General features: G+C 48.8%; 1 protein-coding gene across 3 annotated transcripts in view; it reads left to right on the top strand.

Annotated features, from left to right (window-relative positions):
* The window catches only part of MEGF6 (multiple EGF like domains 6), a 72615-nt gene that overhangs the window by 16801 nt on the left and 29266 nt on the right, over positions 1 to 26548 (top strand). For 2 of the 3 annotated variants that reach the window (XM_038166496.2, XM_072027011.1), the window contains one exon: positions 24212 to 24334. In XM_038166496.2, the coding sequence (XP_038022424.2) occupies positions 24212 to 24334 (123 nt within the window). Of the gene's footprint in view, positions 1 to 15359; positions 15718 to 24211; positions 24335 to 26548 lie in introns of those variants that run through there. The other variant, XM_072027010.1, reaches the window with a different exon arrangement.

Here is a 26548-nt window from a genome sequence, read left to right as displayed (position 1 = left end):
GGCTTGGCAGTAAACTTGCTGAGGACAACATAAAACGTGCTCATTAAACGTTCTTTAAACAGTATTGCTTTTTGTTTTCAGAAGCAATGTGGTGTTTCATCCCACCATTAATTGCCTAATACCAATTATGGCATAAACAAGCCATTTGTTATTGTAACTTTTTCCATGTATTTTTCAAGGTTTTTACTCTTGACACCTATTATGCATCCGGGAACAGAAGTGGCTTTTGTCATGAAATCTAAATAATGAGATCAGTAATCAACAGTTTTACATAGACAATCTTGTACTATAAATGCTACTGCAGCTCTTGAGAACTTTACAAAGTGCTTCCCCCCTCGGCCACTTTGTAGTATTGACCTTAATTATATTGAGACAAAGAGACGAGGAGAAGATTATTTTTTCCCAGGGACTCTCCAGTTCTTCAGAACAAAATGTGCACTGCCCATTGTGTGCTAGCAGCTGAGTGAGCAAGCCTCAAAAAAGAGGTACAGTTTGCATTAGGGTCACATATGACTAGAAGTCCGCAAAGTGCCTGGAAAGACAGGGTCTGCTGCCCTGTCAGAGCTGAGCATTCTGGTTCTAACCTTCTTTAGCTTGAGAATGTAATCGTCTTTGTCGTATTTCATCATTTCTGACTCTGTTGCAGCCAAAAAATGGGTGTTTGCTGGAAGGAGTAGCTGACAATCAACACAGCAGAGCTTTGGAAGATGCTTGGTTTAGGATTCCTTTAAAACAAAGTGTGGCTCTTGGAGCTTCTTATTCATATCAGTAAGTTTAAACCCAATTAGTGAAACGTCTGAGTGTCAAACCACTTCTTCCAGTGCCTGTAGCTTTCATTTCTTACTTTGGTAGCAGAGCCTTCTCCTTTATCATTGTTGCTCCTGAAAACATGTTGCTGAGCCCTAGCTGCCCAGCTGGGCGTTCTTTGCCAGGTCATTATCAGCGTCTGCTCAATGCAGTTCTCTTTAAAGCTTTTGGCTTTAAAGAAAAGGCCATAAGTCATACTTTGAAACCCCACTGTAGTTCATGTTATCTTCTGTCAGCCTCTTAAGCAGTCCTGCCCGACAAAGCCAGCAGCTGGAGGAGCTTACTGTGAGTGCCTTGTGAGACCGTATGAGTTAGTTATGATGATGAGCTCATGGCAGGATCTGTCAAATCACTGGTTTTGGACCATTTTGCCCAGAAGCAAAAATGAATTACCCAAAGAAGGGATATTCAGCAGATAAACTGTCAGTGGATACTTTTGTTTGTGTTGCGTTTATGGCTAAATGTGCATTATTTGTGTTTGTGTGTAATAGCATCTTAAAAAATAGCTATCATATGTTCTTAGGGAAGCACTATATGAGAGGTAGTGGTTCTGGTTTCTGCTTGTTTTTAAGCATAAATTGTGGGGCTTATGTTTGCACTGTTAGGGCTCGACAGAGATTTATAAGTACAGTATCAGACTATATCCTCCTCCTCGTGGGGAAAGACCAAAACTAATAACTGAGAAGTTGGGAAACAAAACCCTCAGGTCTTAATGGGTGTCACTTAGGATATTTCTGGTTTGAATTCACTGGGGACTTTGGGCATGATACATTTATAAGCTCACAATATCTGGAGCTTTGGTAAATTAAAGGTGTACCTAGTTTGTTCCCAGACAGCATTTTTCTTGAAATTCTCTTGACTACATTCATTTTGCAGTACTGTTAAAAACAGGCATTTATATTTTGCTTGTATTTACAGGGAAAAAAAATATCACTTGTGGGTGCAGTATAACAGATCAGGAATTATTATGGTAAAGGGAATGATTCTCTCACAATTGTGAGAGAATTGTGAAATGTGTGAGCCCAGCATGGGCCTGGAGTTCAGCTCCCTGATTGCCTTGCCTTATCAGGCACCTAGCTGTCAGACCTGCCTCTCCTGGTGGCTTTGCTCTGGAGCAGGAGATGTAACGGGGCTCGATGCCTGCGGAGCACTGAGGGGATGTGCGGCTGGAGACGGCGCAGAGCCTGGCAGGAGAGCAGGAGGGAGCTGCCGCCGGCGTTCGCACCTTCGTACTCAGCCTTGGCAAGCACAGACGTGATCTCATGGAGCTGAGGTCACTTCAAAGATCTGGAAATTTTGAAGGAAGTCTCTTCAGCTCCTCCAGAACAGGAATATAGGTTTTTTCCCATGGGAGTCATCTCTCCGTCTTTCCATGAAATGCAGCTTTGGCCTTGGAGTGGAAAAAAAATCATCAAACACCAGCCCATTTGCTGAGCTCCCAAAGGGAAGTCTTGCAAAGCCTGCCAAGAGCAGTATATTTTTATATTGTATCCATGATATAAAGTGTCACAGAAAAATTCTCTCCATTATAGAGAGGTATTTATAGTCCAAGAGGAAAAGTAAGGTTTTACGGCAGAGCTTGAGAGTCTAACGTTACTCTCGCAGAGACGAGGCAGACTGCTGCTGACTCGGTGGGAGCAGGTCCTCAAAGCACGAGGCAGCCCTTGGAAGAAATGAGCCTGGGTGAACAGCGCTCAGTCTTCTGAGGACATTCAGGAAAACAAAGTGGAAACTTGCCAAAATGTGTGGGCTGGGGTGACCACGTGCCCAAAGACAGGAGAAAGTGCGCAAAACCCACACCACCACTTTTTAAAGATTTAAGCTGCAAGTGAAAGGGGCAAGGTAGTAGAGAGAGAGGACTCCAGTAGAAACCAGTGACAGGAGCTGGCAGAAAGAGATCATCTATGGAGCTGTGGGTGTCCTGCAGGGGGCAGGAAGCTAAGGAAATAGAGAATCATTGAGACATCAAGATAAGTAAACCTGTTTGTTTTGAGTGGAGTAAGAATATTTGATGAAAATCTTCATCTCACCCCTTACTGGAGGCTGTGGGGAAGATACACGGCACCGCTCATTATGTGCATGGAAGTACTTACAGATCTGCATAGCTATTATCTCTTGCAGATGTTCCCTCTTCCAGAACATTTGCACAACCTAAAAGAAATAATTCATGCTAATCTGACAGGTATTTACACGCATTCCGGGGAAAGGAGGGATCCGGCAAGCCCTTTGCTACTTCATTTCTCTTTTTTTCTTGGGGACGAGTAAATCTGTTCCTGGGAGATGGGTTTCTCAGCCTTTAGCTGGTGACAGGGATGATTATCAGGACATCTTTTGTTTTTTTGTTCTGTTATTTATTTCCTCCTTTAAGCAGATGTTCCTGGGAGCACTGAAGGGTTTTCACGCTCTGAAACTCAGCCAGATGACGTACGGCTGCTTTTAGGAATTAGGAGGATGGAGGGGTCACAGACATTGTCTTGAATCTCCATGAGATGGGGTTTTCCTCTCTCCCCTTGTAGCAAAGAGACGATGTGTTCCTGGGCAGGCACAGTTATTTGCCTAACTCCAGTGTCTCCAGAGATGTGGGCACACACAGATGCAGCGTGGCTGCGAGCCCCGGGCACAGCAGGACCAGCAACAGCAGCCCTGTCTGCTGGGGCTCACCCTCTGTGCTCCCTGGGAGCCTGCCCGTGCAGCTTTCTGGTTTTTATTTTGCTGATTTCTTTTTAATGCAAGTGGCTATGCCCTGGTTTCTGATGGAGGAAAACCCAGCTGCCCTGCCTGCCGAGTGTCCCCTGGCCTCGCAGGTGGCAGGAGCAGGGTGACCGAGGACAGCAGCAGCAACTGGTAGGTGTCAGTCAAGCTATGCTAGCTCTGCTTAAAAACATATTTTGGTTGTAATTCTGTGTGAAGTGAGCAGGCGAGCCTGAGGTGAGTCTCCCCAGGGGCTGTACAGAGCCCAGCCTCACCACATCAGGCTGAAGCAGACACGTTTGTAACCTGTTTTCTTGGCTGTAGCCTTTGTTTTGCCAACTGCTTTTGGCTCACCCACGAAGTGCAGGCTGCCAGGGTGCCTGCCGGGCTGCCAGGCTGCTCCTGCTGTGACACTGCGGCTCTGTGACCCACCAGCCATTTCTGCTGCATTACCACACTAATGACTATTGGTAACATGGCTTGCTCTTACAAAGAGGTCAGAAATGCAGTTTGGCCTCCAACTGTTTAGCTTCCTGCTCGGTGGTTATGTCATCTGCGGGGCCGTTTTATCTATTAACGTGTCGGACTCCTCCTGGCCTTGGGTTCTGAAGGCATGAGATGCTCTGGAGAGATTTTCTGCAGGCAAGGTCAAGCTTCCTGTTTTCTGCAGAACTTGATGGCAGAAAAACAGGGGTGACAAGGAAACAAGGAGTCATTTTGTGAAATGAGATCACAACTGGTTGCAGTAGATTGCTATGGCAATACATACATGGCATCAGCTTTATCCGAGCTCTACAGGAAGCTAGAGCTGTGAAAGATAATCTGCTCCCTGCAGACCACAGCGGATCTCATCAGGCATCTTCTCCTGAAAGGCTGTGATTTCCCAGATTTCCCGGAGGTGCTGTCTGCCATGGATGTTTTTTTACATCTCTACATCTTGTGGATCAGGAAGAGGCAGGCTGAGGTCATCTGAGCACTCGGTATAACCCATGGAAAAAGACTGAGTTTATAGATGGTTAGTTGGGTTAGGATGAGAATCTGCTAAGGACATTCTGGAAGACGGGAAATGACATGAAATATCCTTACAGTTTCTCTTCTCTGCATGTCTGGTTATGTCCTTGTGTTTTGCAACTCGCCTTTCCCACCCTCGATGCCTTCCTGCCAGAAGCAGCCCGGTCCTCCTGAAGCAGGGGCTCCCTCAGCTGCTTCTTCTGCAGCAGTGGCAAGAACTGAGCATGAAGGAAGGGATCTGGTCTGTCCATGAGGCTCCATGTCCTGGGTCTGGTCTTCCACTGGTCTGAGCTGCCTTTTACAGCACAGTTCTCTGATGTCAGCTCATGCTCGCTTGCAGCAGTAGGTGTTGAAGAGGAAAAAGGCAGGTCTTGGACTCTGAAACGGTCAGGAAATGGAAAATTTCCCTCTGCAAAAATAAATAATTAGGTAGTTAAAAGTCTTTTAAATAATAAAAAAAAAAAGAAAAGATGATGGGAAAAGGCACTGACAGCGTTTCTCACTAGGCAGCAGCGTGCTCAGTTCCAGCCACACCACAAGTCCTGCAGCCCCGGCGCCCTCCCAGCACCAACGCTTCTCCCAGGCAGCAGCAGGCGTCACACAGGGCTGTCAGGCAGGACTGATGGCTTCTGAAACACAGACTCAAAATCATTTTTCTGCTTGGGAGGTGCAGCCCAGCCTGGTGCTGCCATCGTGCTGAGGTGGTTTGTGTGGTCTGCTGTGCGCTTGCTTCTTACGGGCCATCAGGATGATGCACAAAGACATTCCTTCTATTGAGGGTCGTGTTCCCTGAGCTTCTTCCCAAGAATGTGTCTGTAGGTGGGCTTCAGAACTGGGAAATGTGACTTTGTGGTGTGTTTGCTGCTATGCAGGGAAGGGGCAGCCCTTGTTCAAGAGAAAGCCAACTGGGACCTCTCCTCAGCTTCCTTCAGGGCCTTCCACAAGATGTTGTAAAGCCTCCTGACAATAGGCTGTGAATGTTAATGGTCTCTTAGCCCAAAGGCAGATGGAAAAGTGTTGGTTTTTGTTGTTGTTGTTATCAGTTTAAGATGTTTTTTTTCTTTCATGTGGGAGAGTGTGACCCCTGTAAATGAAATACCAGATGTGCCTGAATTCTGATTTCCTTAAAATTCTCATAAAGAGCAGAAATACCTGCTGCTATCAGTATTTAATTCCAAGCCTTTCCTAGTAAAAGGCATCAAAGTGAGCTTCCAAATGCTGGAGCACAGCACCCGTGGTGGGGCAGGATGGGCACCGCCGCTGGGCTTCAGCCTTGTCCTGCCCTTCGGGGCCCAGCACCCCCGCCTGCCTCCATGAGGTGATTTAATGTCAAAGTGGAACTAAAATAGCAAAAAAACTTGTAAACTAACTCATCCTGATGATCTTTCTTCGTGTGAAAGAACAACAACAAATCCCAATTTCAGCCTTCATCCACGTGGTGTACACCACGTCCCCTCTTCCTTTCCTCCTCCAACAGCCTTCTTGCACTGATTTGCTCATGGTGCTATCACCCTCTCAAGCAAATTTCTGATAACCCGAGACTCTGATAATCTGAGACTAGGTAATGACAGGTAATTTTAATGGAAGTCTTGTAAGAGGTTTCCCGTTGGATTTATTTGCACACACATGGCGGTTCAGCAAATGTCCAAGTGATGTGGAAGACAGCGAGACTCCTCTCCGGGGGCCGTTTTCCTGGAGCCCCTCGATACGAGCTGCACCCGACCGTGGAAACCAAGCGTCGGTGGAGCCTGTAGGCATGGCAAGAGGCAACCCATGCTTGGTTTCCAGGGTCAGCAGGGAACCCACAGGGAGCGAGGACAGAAGCGTGGGAGCAGGCTGGGCGTGCAAAGTGCTGGCCTTTCCTTTCTGAGCCTTCAGCTTGCTCGTCAATATCCTTGGACACTTTTTATTTTATTTTTTTCCCCCTTTTGAAAAATTATCCCATGCAGGTATCCTTTGTCTAGAGATCTTGGAGAACCGTGTGAGTTCTGGCATGAGGGATGCTCTTTGTTTTATTTATGGCTTGCATGCTTCAGTCATGGGGAAAGGAAGTTTCATAACGCTTTGATAAATACAAGCTTTAAAATTTTGAAAGTAGTGTTTGTAGAGCGTAACCACAATGCTTATTTTTACAAAACATGAAGGCAAGGGTAAGTCCTGCTCTCTGTGCTGCTGAGGAAATGTACAGTTTATGTGGAATCCGCTTAAATTGTGTCCACTTGAAAGATTAAAGGGAACTTTAGGGAAAAAAAAGGTGTGTTTAAATAATATCAATAATTTAAAATCTTTTAATGTGCTAGACTTCAGCTGCATCCAACACATATCCAGGAAAGTCACAGAGCCCTTCCAGCTCAGGCTCCCCTCTGGACATGTCAGCTCTTCAGCGTAGGACCCTCTGTGACTTGTGCTCGTCCAGCCAGCTGGATTTTGCCATTGTATGCCTCCGAAGCATGAGACAGTGCCCAGGAGGCACTTCTCTGAATGCTCCTTGCAGGGTTACTTCCACTGTGGAAGCCTTTCCTTGCCTAGCCCAGCAGGACAGAGGCTCCTGCCAGAGCTGCTGCCCTTTTAGCTCCTAAAACATCAGCTGGGTTTCAAATTCTTGAGCCCCCTCTAAGTTTTGTACAATCCTGCAGGGTCGTGCTTCTTAATTCCTCCTCTGCTTCCCTTAACAAGTTGGCAAGTATTTCTTTGAAACCCAGTATTGCCCAACGCGTCCAGCTGCAGTTGCTGTTCGTGTGAGTGAAAACTGTGATGATGGTTGCGGGAGCAATGGGCAGAGCAGGAACAAGAATTTTGCCTTGTATTTGCGAGCAGTACTCACAGCACTTTGAATTACTTTCCTGCATGTAAAACACAGGCTGTCGTGTCACCTGGTTGTGTGTCTGCCAGAGCTGGCATCCGTCCTGAGAGCAGTTCACAGTAGGACAGTAACTGTAAGTTTTGCCAGATCTTTGATGAAAACAGGAAAGCCTTTAACTGATGCAGAGCTACTTTCCAGAACTGGTTTAAAAACCTATTCTTCTTACAGCTGTGACAGTAACATACCATTCTCTTTTCAAACAGACACTGCGTTTAGGTTGTTGCATCTCATAGAAATCACACCTGTAGTGTGAAAATCCATCTGAACAGAGCAGGTGGAGTTGTTGCAGGGCAGCCCTGGAAACCTTTGTCTCACACAAAGCATCTGGAATGAGCTGCGGAGTTCCTAACCCTGGCGGGTAGCTGCAGTGAGAGGATTAAGCAAGTACAAACCCTTGGGGATTTTGCTAAGCTCTAGCAGGTCTTAGGATTTCTGAAAAGTAAAACAAAACTTGCACAGTCTGGTGTTTCAGAAGTAGTTAGGGAGCTCTGAGCCCAGACAGGCACGTCAGTCCAGTTTTGATGTGGATAAAGAGGATGGAAGTTATTAATTACAGGCTAATCACACGATTCTTTAGCCTTGGGGGGAACAGGAAGCCAGCACCCAGAAGGCTGCCAGGCAAAATGTCCTTCTTTTGCTGGCGGAGGTTTTGAGATAGCCAAGGCCTGGTGCCTTTGCACAGAGGTTTTCCATGCAGCATCTTTCCACAGACAGGAGAAGCTGCTGCCTGGCAGTTAGAGAAAAATGGAGGTGATCTGCCCAGCAGACCTCAAAGGGTCCAAAATGTAATTTTTGTCAGTCCTTTTGATTCACGAGTTTGGGAAAAGAAGAAAACAAGCTGCCTGTCTGCAGTGACTGCCTGCCTGCAGTTGAGATCTGCGAATCTCTTGATAGCCAATGTACAAATTAGAGATTTCTGTTAAATTCCAAAGCAGGTAATTTATTTTTTTTTTCTTATCCAGAAGATATTTTCTTATCCAGAATTTTCCATAGGTGGATTTTTTTCTTGTACTTCAGACACACATTAGAGTTTATTTCTAAAAGCTCAGTTCATGAACAAAGATGAAACTCCTGTCCCCACTTTTTCTAGGCTCGTTTCAGAAGCCCTACAACAGCTCGTTAGTGTTCGTCATGTTTTGGTCAAACATGCACAATGTAAATACTGGTGCCTGTACCTGCGTGAGCAATGCCTGTGCTGGGATTTGGTAACGTGGACTGCAGTGAGCACAGGCACAAGGTGGGTACAGCATGAGCCAGTGACATTCGTGTGCACGGGTTCTCGGGCACTGGATGCCCAGGGAATGAGATGTGGGTGCTCCTGGGTCACATCAGCCTTGGTTTGCCCCCGTTCAGGGGCTGCGGGCGGCCGGGGGCAGCCGCTGCCGGCAGAGGGCGGCGGTGCCACGGCCCCAGCGCCTCGGCCGGGACGCTCGGGATGCAGGGGGGAGGACTAAAAGCATCGCATGGGCTGCTCACCCCGACAGCGTCTGCATCTGCCCTTCCTGATGTGCTGCCAGTGCTTGCACCGGTGCCTGGGTGCTGGGCTGCCTGCAGGCTGCACAAATGCATCGCCCTCCATCCCTGTCCGTGACCCTCTCCCTGTGTCCCCGCTCTCTGTTTTGTGACCCTGCCCTACTCTTGCCCCTTCCTTAAAGCTTTCGGTGCTGGTTTGGCCATCGATGCAGAAGTTGGGGCAGGCTGGGAGCAGATGGAAGCGGGGCTGGCTCCCAGCAGACAGGGAGCTCCATCAGCGCTCGGTGAGCACAAGGAGCTGGAGATTTATCTGCAGTAGCAGAAGGAAATGTACGGAGTACAGTATGGCTGAAGCATGCAATTTTGGCAAAGGCACAGCTCATTATTCTTCTATCCAGACCAAATGCCTTAAAACGGTATTTGTCTCCATTTTTCAACTTTAAGAAGGAAATGCTTCTCTACAGAACAAAAAAAAAAAAAAAAAAAAAAGTAGCTTCTTAAGTACAAATACATTTTCAGAGTGCCTTGTTTAGTGCCAAACATCAAGAATTTGCCAGCAACTGATACATCTTTTTTGAAATCTCCCCATATATTTCACATGTCCAACTGAAACTTAGCATTTCCTAATCTGGGGTTGATTTTGGTCTGTCACTGGAGATAAAAGAATGGCCTGACACTGATGCAGCCCAACAGTTCCCTCCTTGCAGTCTCCCTGCCAGTCTCTGGTCCCTCCATTCGGGGTGCAGGAGGTGTTGCAGGGACCGGTGTTTCCAGCTGGACAGCCAGGATTTCTCCCCAGGATGCACGGTCTGTGCGGGACAGGGGTTTTGTGTCCCAGCTGGTGAGAGAAGCCCTCGTCCCCATGAGGTTCCCTGGCCAGGAGGTTTATGAGCCTTCCTGAGAAACCTGAGTAACAAGGAAGGCAGCGGGGTGTGATTCTTCAACATTCACCTGGCAGTTTGGTGAGGCTCCGCTTGGTTTTGGCTCCCCTCTGTTTGGGAGGCAGGCTGAGATAAGTGCTGTGTTCCTCAAAGGTCTGGCCCCCACCGGGGGCAGGGAGACACCTTTGGCTTCAGGAGGCTTGGTGTAGGAGGGAGAGGGAGGCTGGTTGGTGTGGGGACTGCCATGGCACGGAGCCAGCGTATCGCTGCTGGTGGGGACGCTGGTGGCCTCTCTGCTGGACCCGTCCCAGTTCTTCAGAACCGCCCCAGTGCACCGCTGTGTTATTGCCCCAAAACGAGTTTTCAAATGATGACGGTGACTGGAGGTGACAGAAGGAGCAGAAGCTAAGCAGAGGCGCCCGTCACATTAAATAGTGGTTTCTTTTCTATCACATTGCAGAAAATGAAAGTACCAATTGTCTTCTACTTAAATTACTGCTTATTAATGCACAATTAATCTGAATTATTTCCTGATATTTGAAATGATTTAGTTTTAGAATTCATTCTCTTTAATTGATGCAAAATGGCATCAGATATGAATGAAATGAAAAATGCCTGTAATAAGGCATTAATACTGCTGGTATTGGTACGGCTGTGGAAGGAGGAAAGGCTACAGGACTCATTCTGGACTTGATTTGGAAAAACTAGTAGAACATGTGTGAGTATTTTCATTTTCACAACCTTTCAATTTAGTCTTTTCTGGGTTAATACTATTCAGACAACTTGTGTGGGTTTACTTGAAGGAATTTTAGTGGAAAGATATCATAAGTCTGGCCTTTTGATTGAAGATGAGAGTAAAACTTCTAAAATCTCATCAGCCTCTGCTGTTAACATTGGTTGTCCCACTACTGTTTCCGCCAGGAAGACAAGAAGTGCTAGGATCCTAGTGGAAAATGGAATACGAATGTGAACACAAAGCTTGGCCAAAATGTCCAATTTCTGGGATATTGGCTTGAGCAGAACATGGAGTTGTAATGTCTGCAGCAGCCACAGACTTCGCACAACCTTGTGCCTGCTTTCTCTATACATTGCCTTTTTTTTCTTGATGTTCACATAAAAATGATTTTCCAGCAGCACTTTAGGCTACCAAGGCCTGTTGCCTGATTCCCTAACACCCACACTGAGACCCCCCGAGCCCGCATCGTTTCCTAATGGCACTGTCACAGGCAGTGTGCCTCTCACAGGACAGCTACCGAGCCTGCAGCCTCCTGCTGTTCAGCATTAATTTAATCTTTTTTAAGATTACCTCTGAGCAACGCAATGCATCTCCCTGCCTTCGTGCACATGCTGTTTGAATTACCTTCAGAATGGATCGTTTGCTATTGAACATGGAAGCAGTTTGACATTGTGATAAAAAAAAAAGCGCTACGGTGTTCCCAGTCTGCGGAGAAGAAACATTTCTTTTCATGATAAATGTAGAAGATTATTTTGCTGATGCTTCTTAGAGGAGGCTTGTGATGTCTCTGACGTTGCCTTCTTGCCCTAGACCCTGGGGACACGCTTGGTAGTTCATCAGAGTGAGTTCATTCAGGTGTGGCTGTGAAATCTGGAGCTTTATGTTTGTGTTGGCTGCACAGAAGCCACGTGCTGCAGAGCTGTCCTGGCCACACGTCTGAAGGAGAGGTGTTTGGGTTTTCTTGTTCCTTCACATATTGTGCACACTTTTGGTGTTCAGTCATCTAGAAAAAGTGTTCTCGTTCTGCTGCACACTTAGCTGTGTGAATGATACCAGTTACAGAGGGAAAGTCTGACCTGGGTAAAAATGAAGCTTTCAGGGTGAGATCTGGGGTCTCTTGAGGTTGTGTTTGCATTGCTTCAGACGAGATAAATGCTCTCCTCATGAGCCTGTATCATCACAATGTTCCATGTCTTCCACTTTAAACCTCCTGCTTTCAAACCAGACTGAAAGAGAAGACAATTTTTTGTTTGTAAAGCATAACATGGGATTTGCATTAGCATAGTACCCAGAGCAATCCTCACATCAAGTGGACTTTTCACCTCCTGCAGCTCGAACCTCGGCTGTTATGCACTGAGCAGATTTCCCATCCCGTTCTCCCTGGGAATTATCATCTGTGCAAGTGCTGCGTGTTTGAGGCGGCTGGAGCTGAGAGGCAGAAAAATGCAAAGAGCTATTTGCTTATCAGAGCCAAGAACAAGATATATTTTCTGGAGTATATTGCAGCTCCAGGATTCACTGAGAACATCAGAGAAAGACACCTCTGCTAGGTTCCTGCAGACTAGAAGTTCAAAGCTCGCATATTCCCTAGCACAACATGAAAATTCCCACTGCACCGTCAACTGCTTAGGGTTGCCATGCTTTCTGGTGACATTCTCAGATATTTTCAGCACTGGTTTGCTTAGCAGAGGTCCAAAAGAATTCAGAATAATTAACTAAGATTACTGACAAACTGGGAAAGAGGCATTGCTGTGGATATCGGTTTGGACACTGAAGAATTCTGTAGAAAAATGTCACTTTCTTGCCAATTTGGTACATTTGTCATGTTTTGTTGAAAATAACTGAAAAGTATTTCCTGGCTCCGTACCACCATAGGGATGTGTGAAATAAACAGCTCTACCCTTATCTTAGCCAAACTAAAATATTTTCAGTTTCCCCAGAATTCCCCGGACAGGGATCAGCTTCTCAGATGATAAAGAGGTTCGGGATTTTTGGTGGAAACAAACAATTCTTTGTCCCCGTGCCTCCTCCTCCCCCCCCGCCCCCTTTTTTTTTTGTTTTGTTTTAGGGGAGACAATGTGAATCCCTCTGCATGTATTCCTGTAATTGGTCGTGTCCGCAGAGCCTGTGCATGTCCCTTTGGCCTGGTCTCAGGAGTGCTTCACCCTCCTCCATCACTCTTACTTCTGTGACGGCGGGTGGACCTTCTTCAACGTGTTTTACATTATTTTTTTCCTATTTTTCACCAAATAAGAAACTCTTTGCAAATACTCCGGATGATAATACATGCATGAAGAAGAGTGGACGGGATTAGATCCATGTTTGTACAGATGGGGGAGTTTAGAAAAGACAAAAGGCACTGATTAATGTTTACAGTTTGTAAGATACTCAGCTTTTCTTGATAGAAATCCTGATGGAGCTTGAATAAAGCATCCGGGGCTTCAAAAAGTGAGGTTAAGTATTTCAGCCCCTTTGCTGGCTCCGTGTTGGCCGCAAGGACTTTGAGAGCAGAGACTGTTAGCAGGTCTCTGTGCTAACCCAGGTGCCATTACAGAATGCCATATGTGGGAATTTCCCCCTATTTAATTCCCTTTGAAATGGAACAAGGGTGGTTTGATGCCTGCTTTGAGATAAGCCATGTCTTGACCAAAAGAGTTAACTTCAGGAACTTCAGGACCTAACACGCTGTTGAACTAGGAAGTTCCACATCTTCTGCTGTGACTTGGTTGGGTTCTTCTGAGAATTTATTCATTCTTTTAAGGATTAGTTCTTTTAAGAACTCATTTAAGAATTAAGGCTGAATGGAAGTCCGTGAGAGGGAGGGTTTGGTGCAGCTCAGCTGTGTACAAAACCCCTCTTGATGTCAGTGGTCGGCCAGCTAATGCCACGGGAAGGCAGAATGATTTGCTGCTGATTGGAGCGCGTTACCGTACTCAGACCGACTCTTCGTACCTAATCAGCTGAAGTTAATTAGGTGACAAGGAAGCTCGAGCTGGCTCAAACCTGGCCAAGTATAACTTATTACATAAGCAGGATTCAGTTTATGTTCAAGCCTGAAGTGCTTTTGATACATGTGCTGCACCACAGAGCCGTTGGGGAACGTCTGAGCCCCGCGTGACTTTATTTATTTTTTATTTTTTAGCAGTCTAAGGAAATATGAGATTGAACAACTCTGTCACATAATTTGTTGAGCGCCAGCAGCTATGATAGCATTTCTTTCTGCATGGCAAGAAGTGTTTGCAGGGAGCTGGGTATGCCCGAGCAGGAGGAATTTCCAGGTCACGCAGGCAGTGGAAGGGTCGCATGGGTTTGTGTTTGCAGAGCCAGGGAGTCACTCGGAGAACCGCGCTCGCTGTGATTCATAGGCATTCCAGGCAAGGATAATTTAATATAGACCATGTTAATAACACTGCTGAATGGAGGAAGTCAGCCTAAAACGTTTTTCATAGCTCTGTGGCAACATTCATTTCTGCATGTCAACACTACTGAAAACATTTACAGGAAAAGTGTCAACGCTGGCCATTGTCATGGCTTAAATGTCGCTGTGCAGAGGGGTGTTCCCAAGGAACTGCACTTTGGCCAGCAAGAAAAATTCGTGATGTCTGGCAATGTGTTATTTTTAAATGGGTGAAGAATTTAGGAGATCTAAAAGTGGCTTTCTGTGGGATGGCAGCAAGTGGCTGCACGTACACGTGTCCGTGGGGGCTCCAGCAGACCCACGGGGGGTGGCAGACAGGTGTTTGTGGACGAGGTAGGGTGCTGTCACACCGACACTTTGCACCGACGTCGCTTGTGCCAATCGCTTCCAAAAATGTGCAGCATCCTTTGGGAAGGTTGCATATTTTTTCCACAAAGCGACTGATGAATTTTTGGGTTGGATATTTTTACTGAATTCAAAATATTAATGAGAAGCATGTGGACTGTTACAATGGGCAAATGTTCGGATGGTCCACGGGATGCTAGGAAGCTGCTCTTGCTTGGATCGATCTGCTGATGGGGCTCGTGACTCGAGTCCACCTTCCTTCGGAAACCACTGCAGAAACAGCCTTAAACTGTTATTTTCCTCCTGGATTCAGCTTCTCGCAGTGTTTCAGAATTTTCTGTGGAATGCTATTCATTGCAGCCTAAACCACAAGTTTTAATTTGGAATTTTACTACAGCCAAATAATACTTCTAAAATGTCTCAAAGTGGCAGGCCCCGTTCTTCCCCCCGGCTCAACCCTGCGAGCACATTGTTTCAAAACATTCCAGAAAGTTAAATGAGGCTTTGGAGCTCGCCTCTGGAAAATCCAATAAGCTATTCTTACTTCTTGCTTAATGAAAAAGGTAAAATAAAATGCGAGGTTCCATATTACAGGAAACGGTAACGTTACGGTTTTCTCTGTACCATTCGCAGTGGCTGTTCCTCGTTTAGCCCCGGTCCTTGATGAGGAATTTTTCTTTCAGGAATCACGCAGGGCAGTTTTTGCGCTCGGTTGGAGTTTCCTCGGTCGTGGGCTGTCTGAGAGGGGGGGCGCGGTGACAGCAGGAGCCCGTCCAACACCGGGCACCTCGGGGGAAATGTGCCAATTGTCCAGAAAGCAGAAACAGGGCGGGGGGCGGCGATTTTGGGGGTGCCGGGTGGGGGCTCGCAGCGCCCTTGCCTTTTCCCGGAGGAGCTGGGTTTGGCCACCCTGCCCGGGGGTGTCCGCCCGTCCATCCATCCGTCCATCCTTCCGTCCTGGCAGCACCCCCGTGCCCAGCCGGGTGGGCTCCCACGTCCCCCCCTCCCCTCCCCGGGCTGCCGCCGCTGCCTCGCTCCGCGGGGGGGCGCCGGGGCCGGGGGAGGCGCCTGCGGGGCTCGCCCCGTACCTGCGGGGCGGGGGCAGCGCACAGCGCACCCGGGGCGCGCTCGCTTCGGTGCCTTCTTCCTTTTTTATTTTCTTTTTTCTTTTTATTTTTTTTTTCTGACTCCTGCTGCTCTTTCGCCTTTATCTTGCTGCGGGACTGCAGCTCGTGGAGTTTTTTTTTTTTATTATTTATTTTTTCTTCCTTTTTTTTTTTTTTTTTTATTTCTTTCCTCCTGTTTCGCTCCTCACAGCGCCTCGCCATGGGGCAGGAGCACAGCCACGTCTGGATGCTCCTCTGGTGCTTTGGCTTTCTGGGTGGCATCCGCGGTGCTGCCGGCAACCACTACCGCTACCTGTGGAGGAACTGCTACCGCTGCTACCTGGGGCGTGCGGGGTACGGCGTGGCCCCCCCCGAGATGAGGCCGGGTACGTGGGGGGCTCGGGGGGCGCGGGGGCTGCCGGCGGCCAGGTGGGGGTCCGGGCTGGCAGCTGCTGGAGGCACAGCCCGGTGACCTCGCCGTACATCACGGCGGGGATTCGTAGAGCTGTACTCTGCCGTACTCTGGCAGATTTATTCTTCTGAAAAGTCATTTCTGGCAGAGAGGGGAAGCAACGAGAGTTTCTTCCCATCAGTTGCTGTATGGCTCTGTGGCTTCGTTTAATGTGTTGGGAAGACAGCTACTGTGCAGTGTTTGTTTTAAAACAAATGTATGTGCTCTGCTAGGTGAGGATGATCCGTTTTTACCTTAGCTCCAAAGGCTCTCCCCCCAGCCCAGGGCAATAACGGAGTCATGATACCACTTATCATGAGCAGATCTGGCTTTCTCTCAGAGAGACTGAGTTTTTCTGGGTCGTATGAGCACTTTGTGGTGCAGTCTGGTAAAGGACAGAGCTCTGTGCTGTCCCGTGTCATTTTCTGCATGCAGGGAGTCCTCTGGCAGAGGAGCCGGGAGCTAGGGGCAGCCGTGGGCTACAGCCGGGGATGTGCTCGGGACAGCTGAGGCTCCCAGCTCACCTCGCGATGTGGCTCCACAGCTCCTGGCATCTCTTAGCAGCAGCGTCCAGCAAAGGCGCCCCAAACCCACTGCTGTGGCCAGTACCTGGCCAGCCTGAGCTTCCACCCAGCAGATGGAGGGGACGGAGCCATTCTGCTCCATCTCACCTGCTGCTCTCCTGGGGCTGGCAGAGCAGCCCCTTACATCCCCTCCCGCTGACACAAACTCACGAGCATTAGCAGACCATGCAGTGCGGGTCAGGCACTGCAATGACACAGCCGGGAGGTGTTGTGGAGTATTTGTGTGTGCTGGCTTCTGTGTGATGGTAGCTGGGGTGTTGAGTGAGGTGTGACTTCTGCAAGCACGCATACACCTGCCTCTCCATCCTTGTATCCTCAGCTGATTTAGCAGCAGGTAATGACTGAGGTTGCCCAAAGATGTAGGAAATGGTGGAGAATACGTGAAGGCTGCAGACCACTAAAGACTTTGGATGCTTGTGAGTAATGCAGCCATCAAGGAATGCATTATCTCATCATGAGATAATCCTAATAAATAAATGCCCCAAGCTGTCGATTATAAAATGATATCAGTGTGTGTGCGAGATGTGGCAGACCTTTGGAAGCGGGGTGAGTTACTGTTTTGTTATTTGTAGATCAGCTGATTATCTCAAACTCCAACTGCATTTGATGTCTCCATCCAACTACATTAGCTCATACGATTTCTCCAGGACAAGTTCATGAGATCAACCTTTGTCTGGAGCATAAACTTCCAGCCTCCGCTTCCCTGATCCTGACCCTAATTCCCCTCACCCTACCGATCTGGGCTCCACAGATCTGCAGCTCCATGCACACTTGTGCATCTGTCCCAGTTTTGTGGGGGGTGCCTTTCAGTCTGGCAAGGCTGCGGTATTTTTCTCGTGGTCAGGAGGAATGTCATTTAAAGCAGGCGAGTGGAAGAGCAAAAAGCCTTGGCCCAGACCTTTTGGCTATTCTTCCCAGGGTTAAGTTCTCTGAACCTGGGGGAAAAAAACAACATCTACTGCAAAGTGTGTGATCTCTAAGCTCCCTTTTCCAGCAGCCTGGTTTTTGTTTGTTTGTTTGTTTTTAAATCATCAGAAAAAGATGAGTGTCCAGACATTTGCAAGAAAAAATCTGGCAGATAATCTAAATAAGCCTTTCTTCCAAGAAGGTATGTCTAATATCCCTGCAGAGTTTACAAAGTAGGGGCAGATTACAAAACAAAACAAACCCAACCCATCCCATCCCATCATCTTCGGTCCCACCTAGCTGAGAACAACAGCAGCAAGAAACAAGGAAAAACATCTTTCTCTCTTTCCCCCTCTGAAAAGTGGATTTTTGACATGTTGCAGCATGAAACACCTTTCCTCTGAATCTGACAAAGCCACCAGGTGGAGGGGAGAGGACTGCCGCGGGTAAATGTCTTGGTTGCCTGCTCTGGCAGGGCGAGCCTTTCCCTGCCAGCCACGGACACGCGACATGCAGAGTGGGGTTTTTTGGCTTCGGATCACCCAGGACCACCGGTGCTGCTGTCTTCAGCCAGCACTAAGCCCAGCTGACCTCCGAGCCTTGTGCACATGGCTGATCCAAGGCACGGAGCCCCAGCACGGGACAGTCACTGAGCGGAGCTGGCGGCTCTGCGCCCAGCAGTCCTCAGGGGCACGTGGGGAGGCCTCTTGGACAGGTTGCTTTTGACATTTTGGTTGTGTGATTTTTGAAGCAGCAGGTGCTGGTTTACCTGGACAGCAGCCCCGTCTGCCAGTCCTGGCAGTGTGTGCCTGTACACAGACGTGGTTTCATTGTCAGATGGTTGCTAAAGTAAAGCAAGCGCAAGGAGCTGCTGTGGGTGCATGGCATTGTACGTCGCTGTCGCACTAACGGTGAACGAAGAGGTGTTCTGTGTAATGGTGGTGTGCATATCGCTGAGGCCTTGAGTGCTTTCGAACCTGTTCTGTGTACAAACAGTGCTCTGTTTGCTGCTTGTGTTCCTGTAGGGTGCCTCATTGCGGTGCTGTGGATTACATCCTCACGCAGCTAACCTTTAAAGCAGAGCCCGTTGTTCTCTGCCGGGGACTTGCATTAAATCCTCACAATGGAGCAGACCCGGCACCTTGGTGCTCTCTCCATGACCCTCTAATGTGTGTCAGGAACAGCACATGGCACAGCTGGGTGCTTCTCTCTGGCTGCAGGGTTTCCATCAGCCGTGGGCTCCTTACGGGTGCCCTGTGCGTTCATCAGCCGGGCAGCTGCCAGCTCAGCACCTGCACCGAGCTGCCTGTGCGCAGGTTGGTTTTCCATTCAAAATGACATCCCGCATGGAGAAATGGGATGAAGTAAAGCTGCGAAGGAAGATTTGAGAGGATGATTGCAGCGGCAAGTCGAGAGGCAGCTGCCTGCTTGTCGTTACGTGTGCCTCTGCTGCGCTCGGAGCACTGCGCGGTTATCGGTGCCATCGGAGAGAGAAACGTGGCCAGGCTCAGCAGCAGCAGTGGGGCGACGCTCCCAGCTGCAGTGCCTGCAGGCAAAGAAAGGTGAGCTGAGGACAAAGCCTGTGGTTGAGGCAAAATAGCTCCCAGACCCGTTTCCACGTCCTTAGATGATTGGGAATGTGTCGGGCTGTTATCAGTGCATCTGCTACCAAACAGCCCTTGGAAACTCGCTGCTGCCAGGGATGGCAGAGGTGTGTGCAGAGAGCCACGAGCTCCTCCTGCCTGCCTAGGGGAGGCTGCTGTGGACGGGAAGCAAGCCTGGCATAATGCCCTGGAGCTTGTGCGAGCCCTGAGGGCTTTCCCAAGGCTGCCTTACAACAAGGCTGAGGCTGTGGAAGCATTTTGGCCAGCCAAAGTGGGTGAAGAAACAGGAGCTCCGGTGTCTGCAGGTTACTTGTGGGGACTGTGCAGTACGAGTTCATGCTGGATTCATGCAGTACAAGGAAGAGGTGAAATAATGCAGTTTTTTTTTTCACTCTGACACATCCTGGCATGGGGCTGTGCTCCCAGCCCCTCGGCCATGCCACACTGCGGGGCACCCCAGCACCCTGCTGGGGTCGTCTCCTTCCAGCCACACGGTTCCCTAAAACTGCTGAAATAGCTTTAACGAACTGGTACTGAAAAGATAAAGGAGCTGAATCCCACACGTGCTCATCTCAACAGATTTTAATTAACCTTTTCCCTGCAGCCCAGCTCGGTAATCCAGGCTAATTGCCATAAGGTTAGAGCCTGGTTAGCCAGATCGAGCAAACCCTTGAGCCTATCTGCTGTCTGCTTACAGCTGGGATTCCTCTCCCTCTCCTCAGCCTCTCAGAGGAGATAAACTGCAGCTACACAAAACACGCAGTAATTTGCAGGGCTGCTGTTGCCACTTTCCTTCCTCTGACAGAGTTCTTGTTTGAGATAAATCTCAGTATTTCTTCCTGAAAGGCCCGTGCGTGGTCATAGCACGCGTCACCGCAGCCTCCTCCTCACACCCTCTGCCTCTTTTGGTCTTGGACTTTTTTGGTTTTGTGGTTTTTTGGTCCTGCATTTTTTTCTTCTTGCCTACCCTCAGGCTGCGGCATGACCCTTGTTGGCTGGTGTGGCTGCTGCTTGAGGTGGGAAGGATCCTTTCTGCTAGAGGAGAGGGTGACGAGAGCATCCTCTGCTGCTCTGGTGAGCCTTGTGCCTGTGCAGATGACAGTGTGAGCTCCTGTTTCCTACCCCACGTGCCAAGTCCCGCTCCAGGTTCTTGCTGAGTTTGGTTTTTGGGTCTGCCTCAGTGCATTTTGGCAGTGCTCAGTGCTCTGCAGCCTGCCCAGTGCCCGTGTGGAGGAGAAGCCTGCGTGCTTCTCATTTTCCCTCCTTGGCACGCTAATTTCAACCAGATTTTGTCAGCTCTCCAATAGGAAAATCACCTCGGCATGTCACAGACTGCATCGTGCGGAGCCTCGCATCCTTTTGCCAGTCCTCGCTGCCAGGATGTGCTCCGAGGCAGCACTTGGTGGCTCACTGCAGCTCCCCCAGCTCCTCCTGCTGCGCCCTCCTACCTGCACCCACTGAGGTGCTGATCCTAAAGACACAAGCCTGACATTTAGGGGACAGCATCGCTGCCCTCCCAACAGGGGTGTGAGGGGCTGGAGGTTTCTGGCCTCACGACCATGTGGTGTACCTCCAAAAATCTCAGAGTAGAAGGAGATGAGAAACTCCAGCAGGAAAACTGGGACGTGCCTGGTTATACGAGGTGGCTGCGGTGCTGCTGCCATGGGATGGAGGCAGAGCGAGGGCAGGGTGGGGGCGAGGGGCAGGGGGAGTGTGGGCATGGCACTGTGTGAGCACAGGGTGTGAAAAGCACAAGAGGAGAGCAGACGTTCAGAGAGGAGACGTCTAATTGCTGAGCACGAGTAATGGGGTGAAAGTAAGAAGTGTATTCAACACATCAGTAACTTGTTCTGACAGTAAAACTCCGTGGTTTCAGATTAAGTTGAAGGGCAGTGGTAGAACAGCCCTTTAAATTCAGTCCTTTGAATAATTTTATTACTCCATATAAAAACTTCCCAACCCCCAGTTTTCCCGTTCTTGAGTAAATTTAGAACAGAAAATGTTGGTCCCCAACAAAACGAGTGCTTAATACTTCCCGCAGAACAGAATTCGCAGCGTTGCTTTTACTCAAGATACACTTCTGTGATTTCTGGGAATCATAATAGCTCACAATAACTCGCAATAACTGCTTGTGTCTACTCATTCTTCAAACAGGCTCCATTTCCTCAGGTTTCCTCTGTTTCCCTTGTCCTCCTTTTCTGCTCGGGGCTTCCTAGGTGCCCTAAGCAGTGCAAAGCCTTCAGTTGAAAGGTGCTCAGAGGACACAACCGGCTGTGTTGTTCCCACATGGCTCCCAAGCACGCAGTGGGGCAGCCACCACCTTCCCCTCCTGGCCTCCCGCTCCCTCCCTACCCTGGTGTGTTTGCTGCTAGCTTAATTTCATTTGGCAAATAACCTGGTGGTAATTAGGGCAAAATTTCAGCAATGGCTCCAGCCAAGGTTGCAATTCTTTTCCTGTGGTTTTGGACACCCTGGGTGTCCCCAGAGCTGCTGCCCGTGGGGAGGAAGGAGCGAGGAGCCCCGAAACGCAGCCGCGGGGCTGGGGCGAGGTCTGAGCAGGTTTTTGCACCTCTTGCTTGCAAAGACACAGCTAGAGGCAACGCCCTGCCATGATTCACTGGGGAAATGTTTCTTTATCTCGTTAGTAACTCTCATTGACAAATATGTGCTCGTCTTTTTGCTTGGCACGGAGCTGTACGACTCCTCTTGCTTAACCTGCTGCGCTGTGCCAGAGGCGGCCGTGCCTGCTGCGTGCACAGGTCTGTCCGTCTGTCCGTCTGTCCATCCAGGAGCTCTGGGGCACTGCAGGAACCAGCATCCCTCACCCGCTTTAATTCCTGCACCTGGGACACCTCCCAGCCGTGCACACAGAAATCCTGCTCCTGCGCTAATTGTGTTAATCCTTCCATCATGTACCGCTCGAAAAGCTCCGGGGAGCTCAGCAGGCACAGAGTGTGCAAAGAGCAGCCAGGTGCTGTCAGGGCTGGGAGCTTTGTACTTGCAGGATGACACCTTCAGTACTGAAAATGTGGGGTTTGGTTATGGCAAATTCAAATCGCTCTTTGGCAGCACGGTGTCAAAGAGCTGCGTCCTTGAGCAAGAGTCTCAGTTCTGGTTTAGCTTCAGTAATGGCTTTTTGTGTTGTTTAAAGTGCCCTGAATAAACTCGAGCAATATATGCCCTTACCCTGGATGTCCACTGTGAGTTGCAGACCTGTGAGCTGCTAATCTCATTCCTTTTGTCAGTTGCCATCCCAGTCCCTTTACTTCATTTCTGAACTCTGTGTATTGCTATGACATTGTTTAGAAATGTCACCCATGGACCAAAGAGGCTGGATTGAAAGAGCTTTGTGCTCGATACTTAGCAGCCTCCGGAGATTGCTCTGTGCAGAAAGTGCACAGAAATGTTAACAGACCCAAAGCTTCTCAGGTTTTCTCTCCGTGGAAAAAGGAATCGGTGGCTGGCTTTTCGGCTGCTCTTGTGAATGTGATCTGGTTCCTCCATCTGTCTGGAGAACTTTGATCCCCTCTGGTTTGAGAAGCAGTGCACATGTATATGTGTACACACGCACACCCGCATGGCAGGAATTAAGGAGCTGCACGGCTACAACCACATACATTGCCATTATTTCTAATTATAGCCAGATGGGGGAATCTTACGTCTCAGGAACTTGAGATTGCCTCTGACAAGCTTTTGATATGCATCTTAGCACTGTGCAGCGTGGAGCTCCACGGATTTGTAAATTTCTTCTCAGTTCTGGACATTATTCCTAGTATTTAAGGGTAATTCAAGGTCTATGAAACAGGAATTAATCTCTCTCTAACCAACTGCTGTCCACCTCCTCGGTTTTGGGGCTGTGATAATAAAATATAATAGGATTATTTTTTTTTTTTATCAAGAACTTGTGGGCTTGTTCCCATTTCAACTCTTGAAAGATTGCTCAGCATTTGGCAGAAGGCTTTTCTGGCACAGAGACTGTCTTTTGTTCAAGGGCATGTAGTTTTAACAATAGAAATAGACATGCAAAGTTTTATTGGCCAAGTGGATTTCTTGTAGGAGCCGTGCCTCGGTTTTCTGGTCACGGAGCTGCGCAGAGCTGGGGAGGGGGGTGAGGAGCTCTGGTTGGGATTCTCACCTTTGCATTCTAATGAAAATAATTTGGGGTCAAACCAGACTTCATTGTGTTCTTAACACGAATGCGTTATCATAAAACCCTTGCTAATCATAGACTTGGTGCAGGTGTTAACTTGCTTTCTCATCCCTAAAGACAGAGCAATACAGAGCGTGGCTCCTCACCGCACAGCCCAGGTTCTGCTGCGGTTCAGCAGCAGGTAGGAGAGGTACCAGCACACGTGGCGTGAGATGTGTTAAACGCTCTGGGAAGTACTGAGATGAGAAACATGATAGTAAAACACGTAAGTTCAGTCTTTCATCCTGAAACATGTCAGCTCATTTCACGTGTCGTGTAAACACCATCTCTTCAGTTCTCCATTCAGCCATGAAAACTAGGAAGGAGGAAGGGGAGCATTAGTGCAGAACACACAGACATTGCATCTCACCCTGCTAGCAGTTTCTGCTTTCAGAATCATGCGGACCAGTTACTTGTGTGCGACTGTGCGAGGGCAGCTGGCAAATTTGCTGCCTACATGCTCGATGTCAGGCGTCGGGGCAGGAATTGCCTGGGCGAACTTCAGCGCTGCTGGGGGAGGCAGGATGCTCTCACCTTCAGCACGTCGCTGAGCTCTGGAGAAGGCAGTTCTTATGCTGGGAGAGGAGGAGATTGACTCAGCAGAATCCCAGCATCTGCTGCTGAGGCGCCGAGCTGTTAAACTTTGCTGCTTCGTGTTGCCCCTCACTTCAGCCCTTAATGTTAGGTGTTTGCTCCCACCATTGATGTCAGTATTTAGGTAACAAACGGACTTAGCCTGGCCTATCTGCAACAGAGGAAGAGCAAGGAAATTAAGATATCAATAAATTCATAGTCCTAAAGGGAATGCCTCTTGGAAAGCATTGCAGCAGTTGGCTCGGTCAGTCTCTACCCTGGTGAGAGGGTGATGTGCCTCCATCTGGGAATTGGGACTGCTGCAAATTGAGCAAGAGGAAGGATGGTTTATGCTGATTGACAAACAAGATGCATTTTTTTCTGATTGCATGCTTGTCCTTGAAATTTCTTAAATAGCTTGGCTGATTAAACATGATTGAAATCACAGTCTTGTTCCTTTTGCATTCATTCCTTAAATCTGGAGTCGCTCAACAGAGAATAAATAATTCTGCCTTCAGATAATGTCATGCCCGTTTCTCTGATTTTTTTTTCCTTTTCCCTTCTCTTCTGCAGATGTTGATGAGTGCCAGGTTCACAATGGGGGCTGCCAGCACAGATGTGTGAATACTCTTGGATCTTATTACTGTGAGTGCAAACCAGGCTTTCGCCTGCACACAGATGGCAGGACCTGCATTGGTAAGCCAAAGTCTGTTCAGTTTCTTGGAGATGTTTAATTCTTTGTATCTCTCTTCATACCTGTAAATTTTTCGTAAATGGTTTATGTTGGCTTATGCACTTGCATCCATCCTCCAAGCAGGAAATTTGATATGGCAGTGATGGGTTACCGGTTCCTTTATTTCTCAGGATCCCAGTAGGGTTTTTTTTTAATACGTGTCTCTGGCTGGGTTCATAATATTTCCTGTTCTTCACAATGGCCATGTGCAGTTTAGGTTTCTTGCAGTTCCTCAGTCTATTCTGGTTCAAGAGAAATAACTCACAGTGCTTTGGTGCGTCTACTTTCGGTACAGGGTGCATCAGATACGGAATTTCAAAACTCATCCATAAAATAGATGCTCTTAAATGCAAAGGTTCAAGTCAGTCTTTGTCTTTACCTCAGCCAGCTTGCCTTGTCTGCATGGCAGGCATTAGGTGCAACAAACAGCAGAAAATGAGCATGGCTACGTGTGGAACTGTGGCCACAAAAATCCCCAAACCCGCTCCCCTGAGGTGTGAGTCAGCAGCCCGCATGGACAGTGCATGTCCAGGCGCTGCAGCTTGGATGCCAGGTCAGGCCTGTGGCTGATTTCTGGGCTGATTTCTTGAAATATCGTTGCCTTCTTGCCCCAGAGCAGTGTTTCAGAGACACCGGGGTGGAGCTTGGAGTCTGCCTTCCAGCATCTGCTGCTGTTTTTATTAAACCACTTCTCCCTTACAGTTTTATTTGACACATTCATTTTTTTTTTGAGGGATATTTTCATACAAATGGAAAGAATTCCTGGGCGATGGTATTTCAAAGACCATTTGTTGGATTTGCTCAGAATGCAGTCACGTTCTGAAGTTTGCTGAAAACAACCGTGAGCATGTGTGCTCCAGTTGGGAACAGTGATGTGAGCAGAAAAACACATCTAGGGAAGGGGCACCACCATGTCCAGGACAGCAAGGACATGAGGCTGTTGGCATCTGTACTCTCTCTGTGGCCGTGCTCCACAGTCTCAGGGAGATGGACACGTGGGGTGCAAGGCACTGAGTGCCGTGCATGTCACTGGAAGAACCCAAGAGAAAAGGGTTGCAAATAAAGAAAAAAAGCCAGATATTCCCAGTGCTCTAGCACTGACCACGTGAGCTTGTGTTCATGGCTGTGTGTTGCAACTGTTTGCACGTAAGCGTGTGGTCTTTCATCTAAAAATTGCCTTTGTAGTGTGTAGTTCTCCTGGTGGCATACGGCGATCCTGTCACCTCTGCCTCACTGAATAACACGCGAGGCAAACTGGGGAAAAATTGACCACTGGGAGGCTTTGGTGTTCTCAGAAGGGTCAGCCTCAGAAGGTGAAACGATTTCCAAAGTGTAAAAGGGAACACTGCAGGGAGGAGCCTCACGTTTAAAATAAATGCCTGTTTTTTGTGCTTCTGGTTTATCTGCTCACGCGGCGGTGACGCCAGAGCCTGCCCGCTGGGGTCCGGGTGTCAGGGCATCCCCGCGCCGTGGCGCTGGCTCCGAGCGCTGCAAACCTGCTTTGCATTAAACTTCTGAGCCAGCGTTTGCCATAACGCGCACAGCGTGCTCGGTGCTGGAATGCACCCGCCCGAATTACGGGGTCTCTCTTGGTGAAACCCGATCTGCTCGGGGAGCCCCAGGGGCAGGTCCCCAGGGAGCGCTGCTGGCAGGATCCGTGCCGTGCGCTGCAGGGGGTGAGAGCGGGTGCCAGCTCCAGCTGCACCACTGCCCACCATGGCTTCAAAAATAAAGTAACAACAGAGCAGCCCCCACGATCTGGCTTCCTTGCCTCGGGACTGGTGGCTTTTGTTCTTTGCGCTTTTGTGACAGAAATACACATGTATGTGTGCGCGGATATATATATCCTGCCGTCAGGACGGCTCGGTGCTGGGCCCATTAAGGCAGTTGTGCCGAGGGATGGAAGTAAACATCTTTTTCTTGTAAAAGCTCAGAAAAGAGCGCACGATCTGCAGTTGCTCCTCTGCCAAATGCTCAGCATAGTGCTGGAGTGCCCGCGACGCCCCGTAGCTGTAAGGCTGGCTCCATCCCCGCTGCCGCTGGGCAGGTTTCTGCTGCCGGGCTGGGCTGTGTGCTGCAGACAGCGGTGGTCTCACGCCAGTGCTGCAGCTGACTGGGGGCTGTTTTACACCACCCCAACCCCTTTCTCGGGTCGGGGCTGAGCGCAGCACTGGAGC

The sequence above is a fragment of the Anas platyrhynchos genome, chromosome 22, assembly GCF_047663525.1.
Source record: "Anas platyrhynchos isolate ZD024472 breed Pekin duck chromosome 22, IASCAAS_PekinDuck_T2T, whole genome shotgun sequence".
Taxonomy (NCBI): Eukaryota; Metazoa; Chordata; class Aves; order Anseriformes; family Anatidae; genus Anas; species Anas platyrhynchos.
The sequence above is the reverse complement of the archived record's forward strand: the minus strand, read 5'-3'. Positions and strand labels throughout refer to the sequence as shown.